At 35.8% G+C, this 27,248-nt stretch overlaps 2 protein-coding genes across 4 annotated transcripts in view; one reads left to right on the top strand and one right to left on the bottom strand.

The window, feature by feature from the left end:
* Positions 1-27,248, bottom strand: part of ATRNL1 (attractin like 1) — a 631,665-nt gene that overhangs the window by 238,691 nt on the left and 365,726 nt on the right. The gene's annotated exons all lie outside the window — the stretch shown is intronic.
* LOC116156020 (small ribosomal subunit protein eS7-like) lies at positions 13,228-13,912 on the top strand (the record flags this gene model as incomplete). Its single annotated transcript, XM_064488469.1, has 1 exon — positions 13,228-13,912. A coding segment is annotated over exon 1 (630 nt), but the record flags the coding sequence as incomplete, so codon positions are not given.

Genomic DNA, 27,248 nt, shown 5'->3' with positions numbered 1-27,248 from the left:
TTTAATGACAACTCGGGAGATAGTTACTTTTGGTATTCCCATTCTACAGATGAGAAAATGATGCATGGAGAGGCTAAGTAACTTGCTCTAGGTCACACGTAGTACGTGGCAGAGCTGGTATTTCAAATACATTTTAAAAGAAATTTGAGTCACTGACAAAGGAGTTCCAGCTTCTTTATTTTGCTATGAAAGGATATTTTTTAAAACCCTAAACATCACTATTTTTACTTTAATTTCATAGAAGATACCTTAATCACAACACAATTGGAAAGAACATATTATTTCACTGAAATTAATTTAGCTTTATGAAAAACTTCATTAGCCTTAATTTTTCTAGTTGTAGAGTGAAAATGTGGTCATAGTACCCATCCACTGGTTCACGATTGGAAATCACTGATGTACTTCAAGTAGTTCGTTTTGTTGTTAGCTACAGTTAGTTACTGACAATTTTCATGTGTGGAAAATTATTGTAAAAAATAGTTATTGTAGAATATACTGTATTCTGCAGGAGCAGCCACAAATCAATTAAATTACCAGGAAAAAAATGTGGAAGAAGACGTACATTTGTTAAGCACCACTCTGTGCTAGCCACTTAAACACCCAGTATTTTATTTAATTTACCCAACAACTCTGTAGTGAACATACTGTCATTCTAGTTTTTATAGAAGAGGAAACAAAATCAAGGAGGTTAGATAATTAACCCAAGGTTATTCATATAGTACATAGTGGACTTTTTCTCAGGGAAGTTTTACTCAGAAGACATTATTTTAATTTAAATTATATGTTACTGTGAGCAATACTCAATTCTATTTAAACGAAAGCCTAGTAATATTACTTCTTCATATAAATATCTTGTTTCAAAAGATTTTTTTTAGACCTTAGAGTTATAAAATTGGGGGAAAGTCAAAAGAGAAGATGTAAATTTTTTTAAATGTTTACTTGTAAGAACATTATACACACACACAAAACAACACAAAATCCTCATAGTAAGTCACTAGAAATACAGAAAATGTTCCTCACTATGATTCATATTCAAGTTTTAATACACCCTTCAAGTGCATTGATTTTGAAAGGCCCAAGATAAATTATCTTTTAGAAATATCTTGTTAAGACATAAATATTATGCAAAATATACTAAAGAAACTAATATATAGCCAAGTAGTAGCAAGTTTAAATTAAAACCTTTAACTAATAAAAATACGTGTTTTACAGAAATTACTAGGTTTCTTAAAAAAACTGTCCTTTCAACTAAAGTACTATGTAACAATTAATATAGGTTAACAATAATATCTGAATATGGAAACAATGGTCATGAACAGTGTACTGATACTAGAAGAGATTATGACATATTACTAGACAAAACTGCGTATATCAAGTATCTAGATTACTATCTCAGAGTCTAATTGGGCTAAACACATAGGCTCAATGAAAATCTCCTTGGACAAGATGTATTTATATACTATATCTATGTTTATATGCTTTATCAATGTTTATGAAACTTACAGTGAATCTGTTCAGAATATTGATGTTTATACAAATTTCAACCCAGGAATTTGGTTATTAGGTTCTAAAATCCTTTATGATTCATCTAAGTTTCAATTATTTGCACTTTCTGGGTTTTGGAGGTAAGTAAATCTAGGTTGAATTTTCTAGCACTGCAACTTACTCATTAACAGATTTTAGTCAAGCATTTTACTGTTCCGTGACCTAGTTAGTGGGGGCTGTTGGGAGGTTAAATGAATGAAGAAATTAAAAAGGTGTTTAACATATTAGGCATGCAAAAAAAAAGAATGCTAGCCCTTTTCTTCTCCCATACAGCCTGCTTCCTTATACAGTTCCTTTCAATAAAGAAAGTAATTTCTTTCTGTTCATTATGTCAGAAGATCTTCACAAAGACTCTGAAGGCATGTAGGTTAGAAATGATCACTTCCTAACAGATAATGAAATTAAGCCTCAGAGAGTTTAAATGACAATAAATTAAATACTAGGGAAAAGCTTCTTTCTTAATCATAATAATAATTACATAAAGTGAGTGTCTTGCTTCTTGCCTTGTCTTCTAGCTCTGAGTCAAACCTAGAGTTTAATATTTGCACCACCGTTGGTACAGAATTCCATGAAATAGTAGAAAAGATATTTTAAAACCAGAGATCTGTGTTAGGTAAAGTATGTTTAAAATTTTATTCATTTACTTTACACACACTTTAGTAATGGTAATATGTACCTGAATAGCACTATCACAAAAGGACCTGGACTGCTCCCTCATCCCTTTTTACAGAAGAGAAAATTGTGTTTCCTGAGAAGATAAACAGCTTGTGGAAGGTTACGTAGCTAGGAAAAGCCAGAGTCAGGATTCAAATTCAAGTAATTTCATTGCACAGCCTGTGCTTTTCATCTTTTTTCTAATAATGCCTCCGTTGTCATATTTAAATAAAACTGTAGTTCCTGTTCAAGAGATTCTTTTAAGAAATAGTGTCACTTAAAAGTCCAAAGCGGCTTGGAGCTCTCAGCTGCCAACCGTTTTGTTCTGTTGGAGGGAGACTGGCGCTGGTGGCAGCCTAAGAACACAAGGGGAGTGAATTAGCTAGCTCCTCTCACGTAATCACAATCTTCACCACCGTATCCATCATCACATACTGAGTGCTAACTATGCAACAGGCGCATTTCTAAGCAGTTTACAAGAAGTCACTCACTTGATTCTCACAACAACACATGAAGTACATATTCTTATTTTTCTATTTAACAAAACAGAAAACAAAAACACAGAATCATAAAGTAACCTGCCTACGTTCACACAGTGATTAAGTTATGGAGCTAGGACCTAATATATTTAATTTATTCATCTAGCCATCAAAGAGAACAGAAAGAAAAACCCAAGAGACTTTCATTCTCACAGCTGGAGTAAGAACAGTGTTAAACATAAGGTCTTAGCCTAAAAAATACCACGACAGCAATGAAAGGCTGCACACAAAATTCACCCCTTGATTGATCGTGAATCCTTCACTCTCAACCACTGCAGTGCATCTCAGGACCAATGTATGCTAAGCCTGCTTGAGATCAGAGATACCTACATTTCTTACACATGTCACCTTTCCCCTTACACAGCAAGCAGTAGTTACTGATATAAACAAGAGGAGTGATTCTCAAAAGAGGTGGTGGGTGGGAAGCTGTATTAAAAAAATGTTGAAGGTATTTTTAAAAGATACAGTCACCTGTGTAAACAGACGGGTGTGGGCAACAAGGAAGGTGGGGGAGAAGAGTAGGAAAAAAATCAGTGCAACTTGAAAAATTCCCTTTAGCTGACTACGACACGGCAAGTGCTGAGTTGAAGTCTATCAATAAAAACTCCCAAGATGGTTCAATTCAGAGAAAAAAATTCCCAGACAAGAGGATGAGAGACAGATGCAGTAAGGTGAGGAGTTTCACATGATCAGACAGAGGAGGAGATAAGATGGCAGGAGGGCGATGAGCTCGATGCTCCCACCCCCGCCCATGAACACATCAAAAGTACATCTACATATGGAGCAATTCTCACTGAGCACAAACTGCAGACTGGCAGAAAGGCTCTTCTACAAACAAGGCTGTACAGAAAGATCCACTTGGAACTGGACAGGAAAGGAAGAGAAGTGATCGGGTCAGGACCCACATCCCTAGAAGAGGACAGAAGAGGAGGCGGATATCATGGGCTTGGACATCCTCCGTGGGGGAATAAGCGGATCCAGAATAAGTCTCTATAAACTTAAGATGATAGAAATTATACCAAGCATTTTCATGACCACAATGATATGAAATGAGAAACTAATCAGAGGAAGAAAACTAGGAATGCATAGAGACATGGAGGTTAAACAACATGCTACTAAAAAACAGGTGGGTCGACGAGGAAATCAGAAAAAACCTTGAGACAAATTAAAATAGAAAACACAACCTTCCAGAATCTATGGGACACAGCAAAAGCAGTTCTAAAGGAAAGTTTTTAGTAGTACAGACCTACCTCAAGAAACAAGAAAAATCTCAAATAAACAACCTGACTTACCATCCAAAGAGATTAGAAAAAGAACATGCAAAGCCCAAAGACAGAAGGAGGAAATAGCAAAGCCTTTAGCCAAGTTCAGTCTTTTCAGATTGTCTGTTCTTTCTGATTTAGTCTTGGAGTATTGTATGTTTCTAGAAATGTATCCAATTCTTCTAGATTGTCCTTTTTTTTTTTCATGTAACTATTCATAGTATTTGCTTATGATTTTTTGTATCTCTGTGATAATTGGTTTTAACTTCTCTTCCATTTCTTATTTTGTTAATTTGGGCCCTCTCTCTTTTTTCTTAATGAGCTTGGCTAAAGGCTTATCAATTTTGTTTATCTTATCAAAAAACTATAGGTTTCATTGATCTTTTCTATCTTTTTTTTGCCCTCTATTTTATCTATTTCATGTCTGATCTTTATTATTTGGGAATGATATGACCGATAAGGGGTTAATACCGAGACTATATAAACAACTCACACAACTCAATATCAAAACAACAAACAACTCAATTAAAAAATGGACAAAGGACCTGAATAGACATTCTTCCAAAGAATACATACAGATGGCTAGCAGACACATGAAAAGTTGCTCAACATCCCTAACTAGTAGAGAAATGCAAATCAAAACAATGAAGTAACCATCTCACACCTGACAGAATGACTATCTTCAAAAAGACCACAAATAACAAACGTTAGTGAAGATGTAGAGAAAAGGGAACCCTTGTACACTGTTGGAGGGAATGTAAATTGATGCAGCCACAACAGAACACAGTATGGGGTTCGCTCAGAGAACTAAAAATCGAACTACCATACAACTCAGCAATTCTACTCCTGGGAATATATCAGGAAAAAATGAAAACACTAATTTCAAAAGATACATGCAGCACTATTACAGTAGCCAAGGGATGGAAGCAACCCAAGTGCCCACGAACAGACAAATGGATAAAGAAGTGGTGTATGTGTGTGTGTGTGTATATATTTATTTATATATAATGGTATGGTAAGTGGTGTGTATATATATATATATATATATATAATGGAAATATTACTCAGTCATAAAAAAGAATGAAATTCTGCCATTTGCAACAGTGTGGATAGACTAGAAGATATGCTTAGTGAAATATGTCCAAGAAAGACAAATACTGAATGGTATCACTTACATGTGGACTCCAAAAAATAATACAAATTAATGTATATGCAAACAGAAACAGACACAGATATAGAAAACAATCTAGTGGTTATCAAAGGGGAGAAGGAAGCAAGAGGGGCAAATTAGGGGTATGGGATTAAGAGATGCAAACTACCACGTATATAACATAAGCAACAAGGATGCATTGTATAGCACAGGGAATTATAACCATTACCTTGTAATAACTTTTAATGGAATACAATCTGTAAAAATACTGAATCACTAAGCTGTGTACTTGAAACTGATACATTATAAGTCAACTATACTTCAATAAAAATATTGATTACATATTTTAAAAATGATGGTTTGATTTAGTGATCCAAAATAAACATAACCTTCCATCATACAGAGGGAGGCAGTATACAGTAGTAATTAAGAATGTGGCCTTTGGAGTCAGACTGCTTGGTCTGAATACCAATCTTGCTACTTTTGTGTGACCTTAGGTCAGTTGTTGAATCTTATTGCTGTCAGTTTTCTATGTCATACGATTATTGTGAGGAACAAATGAGACGGTGCATGTAAATAAAACTCCTTTCATGGTACTTCAGTACCTAACATTAATATTACAGTTACTTAGTCTGTCCAATATTTAGTTTGTATTAATTTTAACCTATTAGCTTTCAAGGTCTTAGCCTATAACCCACAAATGGCATAAAAGACCAAACAAATCTATTCTATTTAATAATCTTATTAATTAACATTCAAAGCTACATATTAAATACTTTAATTTTGTATGTGAGAAAGGTAGATTCACCATTTTCCTTTCCCCAGACCATGGAGAATCACATTACATGTCTGCAAGGAGGGACGCAATGTAAACTTTGATCATCTACAAAGGTACATCATTCATGGACCTCATTGAAACATAAGTACATTTAACTTCAAATCTGGATATACTGTAGGTGTAAATAATTTCTCCTGAAACAAAAAATGTGCTACAGTAGGACAGACAAGGGGTCCCCCTAGTCAGCATTCCATCCAGCACACACCCCAAGGGTCTCCTGTTGGAGAGTATGGTATTCACATGATTATTTTTCTAACACTTAAGGTTACACTTCACACATCACTTGTTTCCAATGATCTATATGCTATTGTTTTGAACACATCTCTTTCTGAACTTACTTTATAATGTTTACTCATATCATTCCTTAAAGAGTTTAGTAAGTATATTATGAACCAACTGAAAGAGAAGTACTTTTATTTATCTGAAAACTCATCTTCCAAAGCTACAGAGACCGATTTCCAGTATGTCTGAAACTACCAATTTGGCAAGAACATAGATCCTTTAATTTATCTATATTTGCCATATCTATGTATATACTTTAATAGTTTTCCTCTGTAGGAGAAATTGCAATGCTTACTGAATATTTCATATGATTCTCTACCTTTCCTAGCCATCTTGCAATTAGGCACGTGATTAATTCTATCTAATGAGCTGTAGATGGAACCGACATCACTTCTGGGACAAAGCAGAGACGTGAATTCTCTGTGCACTCGCTACCGCTGGTTGACCAGTGAGACCCTAGATGTTGCTCTTCTGTTAGTCTCGGTCTCTGAGTGACTATGTAGAAGACAGGCCCCTTCCTTTACACATGTTAAAGGGGAGAGAAATCAAAGAAATCGACCTTTGCTGTATAAAGCTTGAGATTTTAATGTCAATTTATTATCATAGCATTACAAAGCATATCGTGACTAATTCATAAATTTGCACCCAGAGTAGGGCACTGCTATCACAAAAACCTAGGCTATGTGGCATTGATTTAGTAGTTAGGTTCTGAGAAAATTTACACAGCAACCATGTTATCCAGTGGAAAAACATTTGGTTAAATGTTGCCTTTGATAACTTGGGAAACAGATTATGTACCCAGCGAAATTAAGCTTTAGGAGAAGAGAATGGGAAACAGAGCATTAGTAGAGTGTGTGAACTTGCATTTGTCAAAGTAGGAAAGACCTTTGATCAGGAAAGTATTAGTCAGTTTCCAAAGAGCTGTGAAGGAACAGAAAGAGTCCAAACATCTGAGGCCTTGAAATAATGAGAAAGCTAACTGCTATAAACCCTAAACAGTAAGAAACACAGCTGAGAAAGACTTTTGAGTGACAAAGACCCATTAAAATTTAATCTTGTGTCAAAGATCACATTAAAGTTATAGCCTTCTGACCATTTTAAAAATTACTGAGCTGATTATGATGCCACAGGGTGACTATCAGATTAGGGGTGATGCACCCTAAAATATTTCAATTGGATAAAATATCTTAGAACAAAGATCAGATTGAAAGCTCAGCCCTTGCACAGAAGTCAGACAGTCTCAATGCCGCCGCCACCCCCCCCCCCCAATTAAGTCTAAAGACGAGATACGGGGAGAGGAAGCAAAGCAACTAGCAGAGCTGAGAATTCTGTCCCTGAAAGAACTGGGCAGGGTTACTGGTACATGGAACTCACTGTAATCAAACAAAGAAGAAGCCCCATGAGTTTCTGAGAGGGTTGTCCTGCCAAAGGAACCACAAACCTGTAATAAAAAACCATGTTAACTGTTTAAGACTTAAAACTACACTTAGGCTCCAACTTTCTTTAAGCAGAAAGTGGGAAAGAAACAGTTTCACAGCCTCTAAGTAAGGCATACTCCACAACAGCCACTTCAGATACGGCCGAGAACAACAGAAAGGAAGTTCCTTCCCGGGAGGACACCTAGGCACTGTGAGAGGCATCAGACAATCCGGATTCCTCATCCTCACAAGCACCGCACAGGGAGCTTCCAAAATGCTTACAGACAAGCGCGTGCTGCGTATCTTCCATTTCCCCCGTTGTTGAATGGGAATCTTTACTCTGTTTATCCTGTTCGCATTCTACCATTATCCACTGAGCATGGAGTGAGCAAATACATTATCTTTTTTAGTTCACAGGTCTCAGGACCTCGAAAGCCAAGTCCAGACCTAATGTGGAGACCACCTCCTATTACCAAGTGTCCAGACCTGAGCTAGATGCAGTGGCTGGACAGGACTTTCGGGCTGTTCCCCTTGCTGGCATCTGTGACACACATGCATCACGGCATCTGACTTAAGAAACAGGTTCATTTTGGGAGGAGACAGACAATATAAGACAATGTAAATTCAAACATATATTATATTATAGGCACTTAAATGATATTAAACAAACTATCTCAAAAGAGAAGCTAGACTGTTTTCCTAATACGTAAGTACAGTGGTAATAAAAGTATAATTATACTTATAATTCATTTTTCTTCAGAGAGTTAATTCATTCTTCAAGAATGAATTCTCCACATAATACTCCTCTTTTATATTAATAAAAGTGAAAGCTTATTTCATAATCAATTTCTTATAAAAATATTCATAGCCTATTTCTTAATCTATCAAGATTGGTATTTATTGTTCAATTGTGCTTTGACTGAAACTCAAATCATAGAAATGATCATAAATTTGAGTCCGTGTACTGTGGTGTAAACCTGTTTCTTATCTTTTAGCTTGATGTGCCTGAAACTACTAGGTATATGAAATGATGCTCGGAAAAAGCCAATAGAATCACTTCTCTTTCTTGAGTTATTATCTTTTATATCCGGTTTACTTACAGTTATAGAAATGAACCAAAGATGATCTCTTTATATTGGCACCTCGGTTGTTTGTTTCTTCATGGAAGGATCAGGCCCATTAGCTCAAAAGCCCACTGATGCCAAACTTAAATTTTTGCACTTCTGATTGTTTTAAACATAACCCAAATTAGCAGGTTTTTAGTGAGCTAGAGCCTGCCTGCTTTGCATACCCAGGACACTGCCCTACATCTGCTGGCCCCAGGCTATACATAAGCCCCAGGCTGTCAAAACCCCAACAAACCACTGATGCCCTTTGGAGCTCTCGGACCCAGAGGCTTCCCAGGTGCTGCTGAGCATCATCACCTAGACATATAAGCGTCCTCTCTTTTCCCTTTCTCTTAAAACTTCCTTGTCATCCTCCCCTTCTGGATGGTGGCCTCTCATGGTAGCTTCTAGACAGTCTCCTGCTGTGAGGGACTTGTCAGAGTGCCACCCAAATAAAGCTTGTGTGTGCTGCTGCCACCTGTGGTCATACATTTTTTGTTAACCAGCTCTGAAATCCCTTAACTCCTCTACATTTACCTTCACGGCATTTTTGCCATGAGGCTCATTATGCAGATCAATGATCCTTTATTTTCTTTCGTTCATTCAAGCCTGCATCCATTTATTCAATAGATGTTAACCAAATGCCTACTATATGTAAGACATTATGCTGGGTACTGAGAAAAATGAAGCTAAATAGAGCATGATCGATTCTCATGGAGGCTTGTACATGCTAGTAAACAGCCAGATACAAAAATAAGTATTTATAACAGTGAAATGAGTACTACAGAAAAGGTATGTCATGGGAAGAACTGTTAACAGTTCATGTATCTTTTGTTTCTACTTTATTTAACTGAAATGTTGGTCGTGGTTTTAGTAGAGAACACAGGAGCACAGAAAAGAGTTCGGTATTTACACATATCTGACACGGATGTTCCTTGTGGATACCTCCTTTCAGCAGGTACTTTAAGTAATTTGACATCCCTCTCTGCTTATCTACCCTTTTTCTTTCTCCCCTTTTCCACATTGTTATCCTTTATCTTAATTCTTTACCCCTCTTCTATGTGCTCCTTTCACCTTGATTAATGTTTACCTTTTCTTCACCTCTTTTTTAGACTTTTTAAAAAGACTATTTAGAGCAATTTTCAGTTCACTAAAACTTAGTTTTAAAAGTTGAGATGGTATAGAGATTTCCCATATCCTCTCTATCCCCAAATATGCATAGCTTTCCTCATAGTCAACATCTCCCACAAGAGTGGTACATTTCTTACAACTGATGAACCTACATTTAAACATCGTAAGATCTTTCTTTTTAAAAATATATTTGACGTGATACAAACTGGCACATTGTAAGTTAAAACATTCAGGGTTGTGTTCTCAACTGAACTATAGGTAAACAGAAATACAGACATAGAGATACAGACAGAGAGATACAGACAGAAATCTCAGTCACTCACTCCAGGTCATATATAATTAATCTGCCATTCTTTCCTCATCTGCAAAGTGAAGGTGCAGAAGGATCAGGGTTACTTAGGGGACTGAGTAAATAATTCTACTGAGCTTTGCATAAACCGTTAAGTCACACTATTGCTCAATAAATACATACTTCTCCAGAAATATTTTGACTACATTTTTAACAGACTAACATAACCTGTGTTCTAACCCTGGCAAAATGTACAATATCTTTAAAATGGCTTTTTGTTCCAGCCGTGATTACTTAGAAAACTTGCTTTCTTCAGTTTTTATAACAATAATACAAAATCCTTTCCTTACTGTTACTGTGGGTAGTTTCATGTGCTAGAATAAATTTCATCAAAGAATTAGCCTTCGGAAACTGTAATTAAACGAACTGTTAACTTTTTGTTTTTGGCTAATAATGGCTATTAGATTTTCTTCCCAGGAAGACTGATTTGTAAGTTTTTGCCCCCAGTTATTTAGGAACAATTATTCAGGTTTTAGAACTTTCTTCCTTGCTGAGAACATTGCCAAGGGTGCTGGCTCTGGAGACAGAAACCTGGGACCCTGGAATCCTGCCTGACCCATTGTTTATTTACTTACTGGTTTGTTTGGTTTTTTTACCTTGAATAAGTTATTTCATTTTTCTGTGCCAGATTTTCTTCATCTATAAGATGGAAATAATAATAGCCTATCTCGTAAGGTTGTCATGAGATTTAAATTGAATAAAATATGTAAGGCACTTACAAGACAGGCACCTAGTGAGCACTCAGTGAGAGTTAGTTATGACAGCACACTTAATGACTTCTAGCCAGGGGTACACTACAGTAGGTACCAGAGTAGAAGTCCTTTGATCTTTGGCATTTTCCCATTCTTATTTGCTGTAATAAAAATAGGGGTGGTGAATAAAATGAACAGTGAAGCTTGGAAGTTAATATGTCTAGAGAAACATCTATTAAAAGGATCTTTGTTACTACGTATTTCCAGGAGAACAAGAACATAAGGCAAGACAGAAGCTTCTAGAGTCTACTTGGCTTAAGCAAATAAATAACGTGACCCAGGACAGAAAATGAGATTTTCAGTCTGAAACTAATGAAAGTTGCATTGTCCTTGGTTCACAGCAAATGTTAATGTATTTTAATTTCCGAGTTTTATTGGACTTTGAAGTCGGAGTTGATTATCCATGTAGCTTAGTGCATCTTTCCCTTCACTCTACAAAAATCTGTCCTAGAGGTGAAATTTGTAGATTTAAAAACACTAATATTATGTTCTTAAATAAATAATCAACTTTATACAGCAAGTTTAGACTCATGGATGTTATGTTTTATAAGATTGCTGCCTTCATAATAAAGCACATTCACATTTTAAATCTCCCCCCTCACCTCACTTGGATAACAGTTTTGATATAGTAGTAGCCTTCATTTTATAATAATAACGTCAAAGGACAGCAACTGGAATCCCATTTCTGTATATTCACGTTATATCAAATTTTGTCTTATACTTTTGAAATCCATGATGCATTCATGAACAAAGGCTGCAGGTGCAGGAAAGGCATTGTACTCAACTCAGTTCAGTTCAATTAATATTTGTTGCATGCTTACTGTGTGGAATATTTCATTCTAGGTTGTACAGAGAATATATAGGAAAAATTAAGTAGCCTTTGTTTTTAAGGAATTTACAGACTAGTACGAAGGGAGTACAAAGAGATGTCTGCAAATTGTCACATGTTTTAGCAGAGAAATGTATCATATTTGGTTGGAGAGATGGTCAGGAAATAGTTCATGAAGAAGTGGTATTTAAATTGGGTTATAAAGAGTGAGTTGAATTTTGAAGAACAGATATAATTTTGGTCATTTTAGGCATACGTAACAGCATGTGAAACTTCTCGTGTGGTTGAAACGTGTTACAGAAAACGATACACGTATAATAAGTCAAGGTCATATTTGAAAGGCATTGCATTCTAGGCTGAATAATTAAGACTTTCAAAGCTCTCTTCTGGAGAAAGTCTGCAAATGGCAAGTAAACAATTAAGTATTGAGGGAAAAGTTCACAAGACTGTGAGCTCCTTGCGAACTGATACGTCTTACTCATCATACTTCCAGCATGCGGCTGGCACAGAGCGGGAGCACAGTGAGTGCAATGAATGAGTGATTCTCTAAAGCGGAATGATGAGGGAGGAAGAGGGTATATTACTCAACAACCACCTAGACTTCTCTGCCCCACATAGTGACTTATGGATCTAGGCTACGTAAAAATCAGCGGGTGTGTCACTGTTTAGTCACACCTGATCTCCTCCACTATGGCCCAGAAGTGACATACATCACTGCTGCTCACAGCCTGTTTTTCAGGCTTTAATTAACTGCAGGGCGCCTAAGAAACCTGGGTGAGCACATGGGCTATTTGGTGAGCATGACTGTCTGCCACAATGTGCCATTCTCACCATGATATTTACCATTAACTACCTCCTTGCCTTCTTTGCACACATAGAACTTGACTCACAGGTCCGAGATCTGGGTTGGGATGACTTGGAGGCTGAGCCCAGCTGAGTGTGTCAACTAAGAGCCTGCGTGTGACCGCTTCAGGTCGTCCGGACTTCTAACAGTACGGCAGCTCCCAAGAGGAAGCATCTGGAAAGGTAGCATCCAGGCAGTAAGTGTTTCAAGAGATCAGGACACCAAGGAAGAAGCTGCAAGGCTTTTTGTGACCCAACCTTGGGAGGAACACACATCACCTCTGCTGTAAGTGAGTCACTAAGGCAACGCCACATTCTCGGGGAGGAGAATAGGATTCCACCTACTGATATGGGAGCAGCAAAGGCACCTTACAGAAGAGCGTGTGGGAGGCGCTGTGGCCACCCCTGGAAACCAGTCTGTCATGGATGTTGATACTTCTTACACTCACTTGTTTTACTTTAACCTTAGCTAGCATGCAGCTGCATATAGTTCTTGATCTTAACTATACTTAAAAATCACTGGTGGCTTTTCACAAGTGTCGGCCGAGGCAGCCGGTGCTGCCTGCCCCGCGAAGGTCGAGGCCATGTTCAGCTCCAGCGCGAAGATCGTGAAGCCCAATGGCGAGAAGCCAGACGAATTCGAGTCCGGCATCTCCCAGGCCCTCCTGGAGCTGGAGATGAACTCGGACCTCAAGGCGCAGCTGCGGGAGCTGAACATTGCGGCGGCCAAGGAAACTGAAGTTGGCGGTGGTCGGAAAGCTATCATAATCTTCGTCCCGGTCCCTCAACTGAAATCTTTCCAGAAAATCCAGGTCCGGCTGGTGCGCGAGTTGGAGAAAAAGTTCAGCGGGAAGCACGTCGTGTTCGTCGCTCAGAGGAGAATCCTGCCTAAGCCAACTCGAAAAAGCCGGACCAAAAATAAGCAAAAGCGTCCCAGGAGCCGCATGCTGACGGCCGTGCACGCCGCCATCCTGGAGGACCTGGGCTTCCCGAGTGAGATCGTGGGCAAGAGGATCCGCGTGAAGCTGGACGGCAGCCGGCTCATAAAGGTGCACTTGGACAAAGCGCAGCAGAACAACGTGGAGCACAAGGTTGAAACATTTTCTGGTGTCTATAAGAAGCTCACGGGCAAGGATGTTAAATGGATCAATGAGGAAATCAAAGCTGAAATTAAAAAATACCTTGAGACAAATGATAATGAAAGCACAACCACTCAAAACCTATGGGACACAGCAAAGGCAGTGCTAAGAGGGAAGTTTATAGCGATACAGGCCTTCCTCAAAAAAGAAGAACAATCTCAAATAAACAATTTAACCCACCACCTGAATGAATTAGAAAAAGAAGAACAAAAAGCCCCAAAAAGCAGCAGAAGGAAGGAAATAATAAAGATCAGAGAGGAATTAAATACAATAGAGATTAACAAGACCATAGAAAAAATCAACCAAACCAAAAGCTGGTTTTTTGAAAAAGTAAATAAAATCGACAAACCTCTGGCCAAACTCACAAAGAAGAAAAAAGAGAGAGCACAAATTAGCAAAATAAGAAAGGAAAATGGAGAAATTACAACAAACAAAATAGAAATACAGACTATCATACGAGAATATTATGAAAAACTATATGGAACCAAACTGGATAACCTAGAGGAGATGGACAAGTTTCTGGAAACATACTGTCCACCAAAACTGAATCAAGAAGAATCTGAAAGCTTGAACAATCCGATCACTAGAAAGGAAATAGAAATAGCAATTAAAAATCTCCCTACAAATAAAAGTCCAGGACCGGACGGCTTCACCAGGGAATTCTACCAAACATACAAAGAAGAACTCATACCAGTCCTTCTCAAACTCTTCCAGACGATTGAAAAGGAGGGAATACTCCCAAACTCATTCTATGAAGCCACCATCACCCTGATACCAAAACCAGGCAAAGACACTACAAAAAAAGAGAATTATAGGCCAATATCACTGATGAACATAGACCCCAAAATCCTCACCAAAATTTTAGCAAATAGAATCCAACAATACATAAAAAAGATTATACATCATGTCCAAGTGGGGTTCATCCCAGGGACACAAGGCTGGTTCAACATACGCAAATCAATCAGTGTAATACATTACATCAACAAGAGAAAGGACAAAAATCACATGATCATCTCAATCGATGCAGAAAAAACATTTGATAAAATTCAACACCCATTTATGATAAAAACTCTCGCCAAAGTGGGTATAGAGGGAACACATCTCAACATAATAAAAGCTATATATGACAAACCTACAGCCAGCATAGTACTCAACGGTGAAAAACTCAAAAGCTTCCCACTAAAATCTGGGACAAGACAAGGATGCCCGCTATCACCACTCCTATTCAACATAGTCCTGGAAGTCCTAGCCACAGCAGTCAGGCAAGAGAAAGAAATAAAAGGGATCCAAATTGGAAAAGAAGAGGTAAAAGTGTAATTATATGCCGATGACATGTTACTATATATAGAAAACCCTAAAAGGTCCACACAAAAGCTACTAGAGCTGATTGAAGAATTCAGCAAGGTAGCAGGTTACAAAATTAACGTTCAAAAATCAGTTGCATTTCTTTACACTAACGATAAATCAACAGAAGAAGAAAGTAAAGAAACAATCCCCTTTAAAATAGCACCCAAAGTAATAAAATATCTGGGAATAAATCTAACCAAGGAGGTGAAAGAATTATACACAGAAAACTATAAACCATTGATGAAGGAAATTAAAGAAGACTTTAAAAAATGGAAAGATATTCCATGCTCTTGGATTGGAAGAATCAATATTGTTAAAATGGTCACACTGCCCAAGGCAATCTACAGATTTAATGCAATCCCTATCCAATTACCCAGGACATATTTCACAGAACTAGAACAAATCATAATAAAATTCATATGGAACCATCAAAGACCTAGAATTGCCAAAGCATTACTGAAGAGAAAGAAAGAGGCTGGAGGAATAACTCTCCCAGACTTCAGACAATACTATAGAGCTACAGTCATCAAGACAGCATGGTATTGGTACCAAAACAGACATATAGACCAATGGAACAGAATAGAGAGCCCAGAAATGAACCCACAAACTTTTGGTCAACTCATCTTTGACAAAAGAGGCAAGAATATACATTGGAATAAAGACAGTCTCTTCAGCAAATGGTGTTGGGAAAACTGGACAGCAGCATGTAAAACAATGAAGCTAGAACACTCCCTTACACCATATACAAAAATCAACTCAAAATGGATTAAAGACTTAAACATAAGACAAGATACAATAAACCTCCTAGAGGAAAACATAGGCAAAACATTATCTGACATACATTTCAAAAATTTTCTCCTAGAAGAAATAAAAGCAAGAATAAACAAATGAGACTTAATGAAACTTACAAGCTTCTGCACAGCAAAGGAAACCAGAAATAAAACAAGAAGAAAACCTACGGAATGGGAGAAAATTTTTGCAAGTGAAACCGACAAAGGCTTGATCTCCAGAAAATATAAGCAGCTCATATGACTCAATAAGAAAAAAATAAACAACCCAATCCAAAAATGGGCAGAAGACCTAAACAAGCAATTCTCCAAGGAAGACATACAAATGATCAAAAAGCACATGAAAAAATGCTCAATATCACTAATTATCAGAGAAATGCAAATCAAAACTACAATGAGGTATCACCTCACACCAGTCAGAATGGCCGTCATTCAAAAATCCACAAATGACAAATGCTGGAGAGGCTGTGGAGAAAGGGGAACCCTCCTACACTGCTGGTGGGAATGCAGTTTGGTGCAGCCACTATGGAAAACAGTGTGGAGATTCCTCAAAAGACTAGGAATAGACTTACCATATGACCCAGGAATCCCACTCCTGGGCTTGTATCCAGAAGGAAATCTACTTCAGGATGACACCTGCACCCCAATGTTCATAGCAGCACTATTTACAATAGCCAAAACATGGAAACAGCCTAAATGTCCATCAACAGGTGACTGGATAAAGAAGATGTGGTATATTTATACAATGGAATACTACTCAGCCATAAAAACCGACAACATAATGCCATTTGCAGCAACATGGATGCTCCTGGAGAATGTCATTCTAAGGGAAGTAAGCCAGAAAGAGAAAGAAAAATACCATATGAGATCGCTCATATGTGGAATCTAAAAAACAAAAACAAAAACAAACAAACAAACAAAAAGAAAGCATAAATAAAGGACAGAAATAGACTCACAGACAGAGAATACAGACTTGTCGTTACCAGGGGGGTGGAGGGTGGGAAGGGATAGACTGGGATTTCAAAATTGTAGAATAGACTACACTGTATAGCACAGGGAAATATACACAAAGTGTTATGATAACTCACAGAGAAAAAATGTGACAATGAGTGTGTATATGTCCATGAATAACTGAAAAATTGTGCTGAACACTGGAATTTGACACAACATTGTAAAATGATTATAAATCAATAAAAAATGTTAAAAAAAATCACTGGTGCATATGAATGGCCTGCCTACCATTTCATCTTCATCACTGTATCCTAGAAAATGCTGTTGCCGCTAAGACTCCCAGGCCTGTCGGGTATTGCAGTCCAGCAACCTGTGCATGTGAGCTATTACTGTAATTGTTTCTGCTTTTGAGATTCCCGAGATGCTCATGGGGCCAACAGTGTTCCAGCTCCAACTATTCAGTCCATAAGGAGATAAGTGTCATACGCATTTCAACTTGAAAGCCAAGAGTTGTTAGATTCTACTGAGTCATTAGCCCTATAGATTTTATTTAATATAAATTACTTAAAGATGTTCTTATAAGCAAACTTCATTTATAAACATTATCTAAGGAAAATGCATTATAAAATTTAAAACTAAGTTATAAATGAACACTTGTCATCTTGTGTATACTTCTATTATCCACAAGAACACAATTTCTGAGAGCAAAGAATTTGTTGTTCACTGCTATTGTTTTTAGGACCTAGTTCAAAGCCTGATATACAATAGGCCTCAGAAGATACGTGTTAGAGTGAGTGAATGAATCTTTGCACTTACTACATGTAATGTTCTGTATCTGCAGTGGGTTTTCAATGATACGAGGGAAAGTTTCAACCTCTTGATATTCTTTGTTGCTTAGAACAGTTGTGTCTTATTTTTATTTTATATTAATTAAAACTGTATCATATCTCAGATGTGAATACATAATGATAAATGCACATGATACAATAACAAAAGGGAATCCTCAGGTCACAGTGAGAGAAAGTCAAGCCAATGGCACGGAGGTGAAAGTGGAGGTGGAAATAAGGAACAAGGCACCTGACATTAGTTCAAAAAAACTCATTCCACAAATCTAGAAAGTTCTATCACAGAAAGTTTTCCATCCCTAGAGCCAAAAGCTGAGACATAAATTTGGCAGGGAGAAAAAGAAAGGCATGAGATGTATGATGTTTCCTACCATGGGTTTTGCATCCTTTAGTTTTAAGTGCCTGGTGTTGAGAGCTTAATTTAATTAGCCTTATGCAAGTAAAGAAGGAAATTGAAAACCTCACTATTGTAAGTTTTCATCAGTGAATTTGAACTATCCTGGGCTCACCGTTAACAGTACTGTAATTACTCGCTCATTTGTCTTTCTCTCTGAAAGACCTAAGCCCCTTTAGTGCAGAAATTGTATTTAATTGTTTTTTCAGATATTATCCAATGACTGGCATATAGACAGATCTCCAAAAATACTGGTTGAATGATAACAACAATACAAACATACATAAATATTCCTACACAGACACATCACCTTATAAAATAACACACTGTTATTTAGTCAACAAATATTCAAAGATACTAATCTACACAAAACAAATTCATATAAAAATAGAATGAGGTTATGGTACACCCATAATAGCACAGCCATTAAAATAGAGAACTTATAATTCATCCATAGTTTGCATTTAGTCATAAAACATACTTGAAGAATATTTAATTATATGGGGAAATACTCATGATATAATGACAAGTGAAAATAGCAAGATACTAACCCACACAGATAGCATGATTCTAACATTCTCTAAGAAATCTGGTACATAATAGTATCACCAAAAGCATTGGCTGAATAAATAAAACTACATATATACATATATATCCTCACACACTTACCCTTTAAAATAACTGTTACTGATGATTAGCATAAAGGAATGGAAAGATATGCTCTAAAATTTTCATAGTGGCTATCTCTGGAGCTGTAGGTGATTAAGACTTCCTCTTTAAACAGGTCTATTTTATGAATTTTCAAAAATGAATATGTATTATTTTATACCCAGGAATAAGTAACGAGGTGAAAAAGACACTTTCTTTCAAAGCATTGTGGTGTACAGAGATAATTAAGACACGGTTCTTGTTCTCTAGGAACATATGATTGAATAGGGTCATATTATACCCATAAAATATTACATGGTAAGAACCACAAGAGAAACACATGTGATTCTCATGGAGGTTTAGGAGAGAGGGAGCACTGACTTCGTCTGGGATGATTAAGAAAGATTTCTTGGAAGAGGGAGCATTATATTCAAGTCCTGAGATACAGACAGACTGTGATAGGGAACTGAGGAGTGGAGAAGGTCTTCAGATTCTTCATTAGGGGTTTTGAATTTGGGGATTATCATTTTGTTTAAGATTTCAAAGATATTTTATTTTGGTTTTATAGCTTTATAAGGGCAGGAATTGATTATATCAAATTTAATGTTTATATACATAGGAGAGAATAAAAATAAATCAAAGTCAGCCATAAAGATGGTGAGAGTTCTTTTTTTTTATTCCCTTTCAAGGTGGGTGCTATATCACTCATATTTGAAACTACTGTCTCAAATAATTATCCTAAGCTCTAACTTCACTTGTACCATCCTAAACACCTGCTTAGGCTTCTCCATCAGAATCCAGCCCCACCATACTTCAATAACCACATGCTTTACTCAACACTAGGAAACAATTAACACAAACTTCTGGGGCACCTCTTAATGAATAAGGAGACCGTATTAATTGTTTTTTTTTTCAAAATCAGTAAAATAAAATATTAACTGGCAGGAAGTGACAAGATTTGTCAATGAACTAAGTTGCTGAAACAAGGTGTGGTGGGAGTGAAGGAAAAAGATACTGAAGCACCATGAATTGAACAAATAATACATTTAATTTACTATGAACACAAAATTTCAACATGTGTGAAGATTCAAAACTGGATTTCTTTTCTCTTTTTATTTCTTGTTTTTTTTTTCTCAAATGAGATAGGAACACTGGATCAAACATGATTTAATAAATATAAAAATTGGCTCACATAATTAATTCGGTAAGTGAGTTGGACACATTAATAACATATGCCTAGTCTCTTTTTTTTTTTTTAGTAATCAATGTCTTACATAAAATGAATGTTTTCTGCAATAGGAAGAGTTATTGCTTTGAAAATCTAAGAAGCTTATATACTTAACTTCTCAATATTCAGTTTAAATTTGCTTAAATTAATACTATTGCTTTGGGTTATTTTTATCCTCTAAATCATTTCCTTTGTACCAATTCAAATATGTTCTACTTCTTTATATACTGTTGTCTAAAATGCTATAATTTAAGATTTGATATATAAGATTATAAATACAGAATTAATGGGAGATGCTTTTATAAGTAATTGCTAAAATAAGTTTTGTTATTTCCAAAGGAACATAATAAGCTGGAAAGAGAATAGGCTTCTGGAGTCAACCTCAAGTGAAATTCCAGCTCTGAAGCTTTCTAGCTATGTCATCTGGGGCATATCACCTTAATTACTGTGCGTCCTTATTCTTATCTTTAAAATAAAGATTTCAACATTTACCATGTTTCAAGTTATTGTTAGGATTAGATGATATAAAAACACCTAGAATAATTCCTGGTTGTGGCACACATATATGGCAGTCATTCTTATTATCAAAAGGACAATATATTACATATAATCATATTGTTTTTAATGACTTGTTTAAAGGCTGTGTCCAAAATTTTTACCATTTAAAAATTATGTTTAAGGTGAACTCTGTATTATTTTCAGTAAGTCTGTATGTGAAACGTATTGGGCCATCTTGTTCTCTCACCTTACGGGCAGTCTCAGCACAATATCATAGCCAAAAATAACTTCCAGGACCCACAGTCCAACTCAAAAGCCTTGAAGTGAAATATAAAATTTCAGTTATGATTTATTGGGAATAAGAAGAGAACACTACATTACAAACAAACTTCATCAAAAACAATCTTCTTTTAATCTCTTGCCCCAAAGTCCCACGTCCTTTGAAATCTGCCCTAACTGCTCCTGTCTCCTTCTTGCGTCAGTGGTCTGTCTGTCTTTGTCCTCCCCACCCCACACTCAATTGCCAAGCTCTCATCTTTGTCTTTACCCAACATCCTTTCGGGAAAACAACAGATCTCTTTTAGGTAGCATGGAAAGAAGGAATATAGATAGTTTCCTTGATATATGTCTTTCCTCAACTAAACTAGAAGTTTCCTGAGGACAAGAAACATCTTTGCAACCCTACTGAAATGTGTAGCACAATCAATTCTTCTTAAAATAATGTAAATATTTTTCCTTTTTCTTATACGGCATTCAGCAAATTTGTAATTGTTTTATACTATGAGTATTTATTGGGTCCATTATTATTATTTTCCTTTGGCTATAATCTGGAGCAATTAGCACCTCCACCATGATGAGTAAGGATGAAAAAGAGAAATAATTGAAATGTGTTAATTTTATCATTTATTAAAAATCTTTACAAAAACATTTGATAAAAGATTTCTCAAAAGATTTTAGATAAAAATAAGGCTTCTAAATCATCTTTTGGATACCATTGATCTGTCCTCTAGTTTGAATCAGGAATTAAGATACTATCACTTCTTAAAAATACCTATCTGATCTGCACAGGAAAGTACTGAATATTATGTTAATCATTCTCTGCTTCGCTATATAGTTTTACCACCAATGTATATATTAGTAAATAATAAATTTTTTATTATTGCCAAAAAAAAATGATACTATGACTTCTGCCAAAATGCAGCCCGTTCTTTACCATCACACAGTTCTGAGAGTCACTGTCCAATTCTAAGAACTGGCTGGAAATCATCACTGTCCCTTTCCCTAAGTTCTGCAGGACCCTAACCTCACTTCTATACAATGCATATTTAAAACCAGTTTAATCCTTCACCCCTTCAGTGAGGTAAAGGCAGAGTTGCTTCTAACTGAAATGAACAGTAACAGTGCTTTTTATTTGCATGGTATTTTCAGTATCCAAAAATTTTTTGCACTAATTCTTATATTTGATTTTTACAATAATCACAGAGATAACAAAGAAACTATAAGTCACAAAAGTCAACTCAGGATCATACAGCATGTAAATGGCAATGCCAGGGCCAGAACTTCTGCCTTCTATTCCATCGCTCATCTTACCATAGCACATTGCCTCACTCAGGAACCACATGGGGGAGCTGTGGTATGTGTATACAATGGAGTATTACTCAGCCATTAAAAAACAAGGAAATCTTACCATTTCCGACACATGGATGGACCTTGAAGGCATTATGCTAAGTGAAACAAGTCTTGCAGAGAAGCACAAATACTGTATCATCTCATTTATATATGGGAAAGAAAAGAAAGAAAAGAAAGAAAGAAAGAAAAGGAAGGAAGGAAGGAAGGAAGGAAGGAAGGAAGGAAGGAAGGAAGGAAGGAAGAAAGAAAGAAAGAAAGAAAGAAAGAAAGAAAGAAAGAAAGAAAGAAAGAAAGAAAGAAAGAAAGAAAGAAAGAAAGAAAGAAAGGAAGAAAGAAAGAAAGGGAGAAAAGAAAAGAAAAGAAAAGAAAAGAAAAGAAAAGAAAAGAAAAGGAAGGAAGGAAAGGAAAGGAAAGGAAAGGAAAGGAAAAGAAGAAAGAAAGAAAGAAAGGAAAAGAAAAAATTAAAAAAAAAAAAACACCCACCAAACTCATACAAAAAGAGATCAAATTTGTGGTTACCAGAATGTGAGGAGGAAGGGAAAAATCAGAGGAAGGAGGTCAAAAGGTACAGACATCCAGCTATAAGATAAATTTGTATGGAAACACAAAAGACTCTAAATAGACAAAACAATCTTGAGAAAGATATAAAAAATAAACACAAAATGGTATAAGACCTAAATATAAGATCGGATACTCTAAAATTCCTACAGGGAAACATACACAGAACACTCTTTGACATAAGTTGTAGCGATATTTTTGGGGGGATCTGTCTCCTAAAGCAAAGGAAATAAAAGGAAAAATAAACAAATGGGGCCTAATTAAACTTAAAAGCTTTCGCACAGCAAAAGAAACCATCAATAAAATGAAAAGACAACCTACTGAATGGGAAAGATATTTATAAATGATATGACTGACAAGGGGTTAACATCCAGAATATATAAACAGCTCATACAACTCAACATCAAAAACCAAATAATCCAATTAAAAATAGGCAGAAGATCTGAATAGATATTTTTCCAAAGAGGCAATGCAGATGGCCAACAGGCACACGAAATGATGCTCAACATTGCTAACCAATAAGGAAATGCAAATCAAAACCACAATGAGATATCACCTCATACCTGTCAGAATGGTTATCATCAAAAAGATCACAAATAACAAATGTTGGCACAGATGTGGAGACAGGGAGCCCTCATACACTGCTGATGGGAATGTAAATTGGTGCAGCCACTGTGGAAAACAGTATAGAGAGTGCTCAAAAAACTAAAAATAGAATGACCATATGACCCAGCAATTCCACTCCTGGGTATATATCAGAAAAAAAAAAAAAACAAACCCACTAATTCAAACATACACATGCACTCCAATGTTCATAGTAGCATTATTTATGGTTGCCAAGATATGGAAGCAACGTAAGTCACCATCAGTAGATGAATGGATAAAGATATGCAATAGAATACTACTTACCCATTAAAAAGAATGAAATTTTGCCATTTGCAACAATATGGATAGATTTGGAGGGTATTATGCTAAGAAAAACAAGTCAGACAAAGACAAATACTGTATGATATCATTTATACGTGTAATCTAAAAAATGTAACAAACTAGTGAATATAACAAAAAAGAAGCAGACTCACAAATGTGGAGAATAAACTAGTGGTCACCAGTGGAGAGGAAAGGAGGGGCATATAGAGGTGGGGGTATATCAAGTATTAGGTATAAAATACTATCAGGTATAAAATAAGCTACAGGGACATACTGTATAACATGGGGAATATTGGCAATATTTTATAATAACTATGAATAGACTATAACCTTTAAAAATTATAAATTACTATATTATACACCTGCAACATATAATATTATACTTCAACTGTAACTCGAAAATGAAACTAATGGGACAATAATTCAACAAAACTATCCAGTTTTCCTTACACTAAGTGTATTTTTAAATATAAAACCAAAAAAAGTAAGTACTAGTGATGTAATGTACAACACGATGACTATAGTTAACACTGCTGTATGATACGTAGGAAAGTTGTTGAGTAGATTCTAAGAGTTCTCATCCCATGGAGAAAAAAAATTTTATTTTTATTGTATCTGAGATGACAGGTATTAACTAAATCTATTGTGGTAATCATTTCACAACATATGTAAATCAAACCATCACGCTGTACACCTTATACATATACAGTGGGTGTCAATTATTTCTCAAAGAAACTGGGAAAAGAGAAACACAGGGTATTCTTTCCCTCTCCCTCTTAAATATCTCTCTTATAATCAAAAAAAGATCTTAATCTTTAATCAAAGTGAGAAACAGAAAAGTATCAACCATTAAATGCTTACAGAATAATATGTATGTGGTACCTTAAAAATGAGATAATTTTTAAAGAGACTACTTGCTCAGTAGTTAAGACAATAATTTGCCTTCCCTGGTTAGGATGGTATTAGAGTCTCTGGGAACAGAGCCATTACTCACACAAATTATCTTTAAATTCCCAGTATCTAATATAGTGTGAAACATTGTGGGATATTTCATATATAAACATATAAATATAAGTTAAGAGATGAAATAATGGCAACGGAATCCACTGCATTCTTCATTGCAGGAAAATTGAAACAAAATAAGTTAATAACAATGATTGGAACTAATTATGCTCCAGGATTGGAGCGAATGTGTTTTAATTTTCTTTCAATAGCAAAAATGATAGCAAACATATAGAATTTATTATATGATACTCACAATATTAAGCACTCATATACACTAACTCAATCTTCATAATCACTCTAAGAGCTATTACTCCCAGATAGATGAATATTATCTCCATTTTTAAAGATGAAGAAACTGAGGCACTGAGAGGGTAAGTAATGTACACAAAGTTAAAAGCAAGCAAGGGGCAGAGCTGAGCTTAAAAACTCGGGCTGTGTGGCTTCAGAGTCTGAGCTTTTAACTACTATGCTCATATAATCTCTCTCAAATTATTCTATTTTTGTGTATATCAAATATGAAAATTTCCAGGAGTATAACACATTTCTAAATTAAAGAAGGAAATGACAAGTTATGAAATTGAAGAACTGTTAAAAACACCTCTAAGTAATAACACCTCTTCTTGTTCTCAGTTTTTATATTCAGCCAGGAATTCAGTTGAAAAACATCACAATGTATAGAGGAAATTCAGAAACATAATTATATATGAAAATTAAAATACCTGAACTTATCCCAAAGCAGCAGAAAAAAGGGTATTTAATCAAAATCTCCCTACTAGAACATCAATTTTACCTGGTATATCACCGAAATATTTTTGTGCTCCAGTGAATATAAAGATGACTTATTGCTTGGCAGAATGTCTCTGGCCTATTGTTAAAGAGTAATGCTTTGCTGGAAAGCTTTTGCACTTGTATTATGTCAATAAAAAAGTCACTGTAGTTCACAAGGAAGAGATTCTCTCATGAAAGGAATTGATGGGAATATGTCAGGAACACAATGAACCTGAACATAGAATGTCAGTTACAAAAGTGATACATGTTGCAAAGTTAGCATTTACTTTATGATAAGTCATACACATTTTTTATAGCTGCAATGAAATATCACCTTGATGTGAACTCAATAAGGAAATCTAGTATTTCTATATCTAGATACACTCCAGTTCTAGTGTGTATCTGCTATATCCCCATTTACAAACTTTTTATATTCAGACAACTGTTACATTCTACTGGCACTAAGAGTAAGAAGCAAACAAAAATTCAGACTTTCAATGACATAGTATGAGTATTGTTAAGTAGTTTGGTACAAATGTTTCCTAAAGTCCTGGGACTGTAGTCCACTTTAATTAAGAGAGCTAAAGACCTTTCTTTAATCAAGATCAAAAATAAGTTTTCAAGGAATATAGTCTTCACATATTTATAAATTATAATCTGTAAATCCATTTGTATGTAAATTCAGAGGGGAACTGCCTTCTTCCTTTTTGAATAGGAAGCTGTTCTATGAACTCTAAAATGTTTTAATACCAAGAAATCAGTATGTCTGAAGGAAATACTGAAATTTAGTTTTGAAACTCCTGGATCCTTGAAGACTAGGTGATCATGTGGTCATTTGATTTAAACTTCAAGTGTTCAAACAGAAATCAATTACACAAGTCCGAATAGGAATACAAGAAACACTGATGAAAACAGTGAAGAAAATGAATTGTATTGAGCTTAGACAACCTAGAAAGTTTAAGGTGGAATGCTGGTGGATTACTTAAGACACAAAAGTAGATTTATATAATCCCAGGAAAAAGTACAACTTTTAATGTACTGACATTGAAACTGACATAGAACTGAGTCATGTAATCAAAAATTGTCAGCCCTATCACTAAAGGTTGTAGATGTTGCCAAATGATGAGATTTGAGAATTTTTAAATATAGTTCATAGATATATCAGGTAAAATGGATGTTTATTCTCAAACAAGATTGAATCTTGGTATGTAAAGCTAATTGGGCAGGTGTTAATTCATAAGCACCTTAGGAGTCCTAAAAAATAAAATTATTAATAGAATATTATAACCATATTTACATATAAGTATTACAACTTTTTAAGGGATGTACTGATACAAAACCCTGCATGAGAAAGACAGAACTCTCCAATCAGGTAAGTTGAGGAAACTTTAATAAAAGGAAATTGAGGGAAAATAAAAAGGCTTATTGACCAACAGGTAAACAGGGGTAGGAAATTCACAAGGTATAATTAACTACCTTGGGATTAGTAAGTACTGGGGAGTCACACCACCCCTAGGCTTGGAAGGATAAAGGAAACCAGAGAGAGGCTTTGTAAAGAATCTCTTGATAGACTGTGACTTTGCGTGGCAGATACAGCCACCAGCATTTCTTCCCATCTCTGCATGTTCATGATGTTTCTCCAACAAAGTTTTCTCTCTGCCCTTTGAAAGTGGGCTGATTTCATGACTTCCTTTGACCAATGCTTTGGTCAAAGCATCTTATTGGTCAAATAAACTGGAAATAAACGCTGTACCAGTTTCAGGCCTTTGCATTAAGAGGTCTAGAAACACCTGTTTTCAGCCTCTTTAACCTCCAATTTATCGTG

The sequence above is a fragment of the Camelus dromedarius genome, chromosome 8 (assembly GCF_036321535.1).
Source record: "Camelus dromedarius isolate mCamDro1 chromosome 8, mCamDro1.pat, whole genome shotgun sequence".
Classification (NCBI taxonomy): Eukaryota; Metazoa; Chordata; class Mammalia; order Artiodactyla; family Camelidae; genus Camelus; species Camelus dromedarius.
The sequence above is the reverse complement of the archived record's forward strand: the minus strand, read 5'-3'. Positions and strand labels throughout refer to the sequence as shown.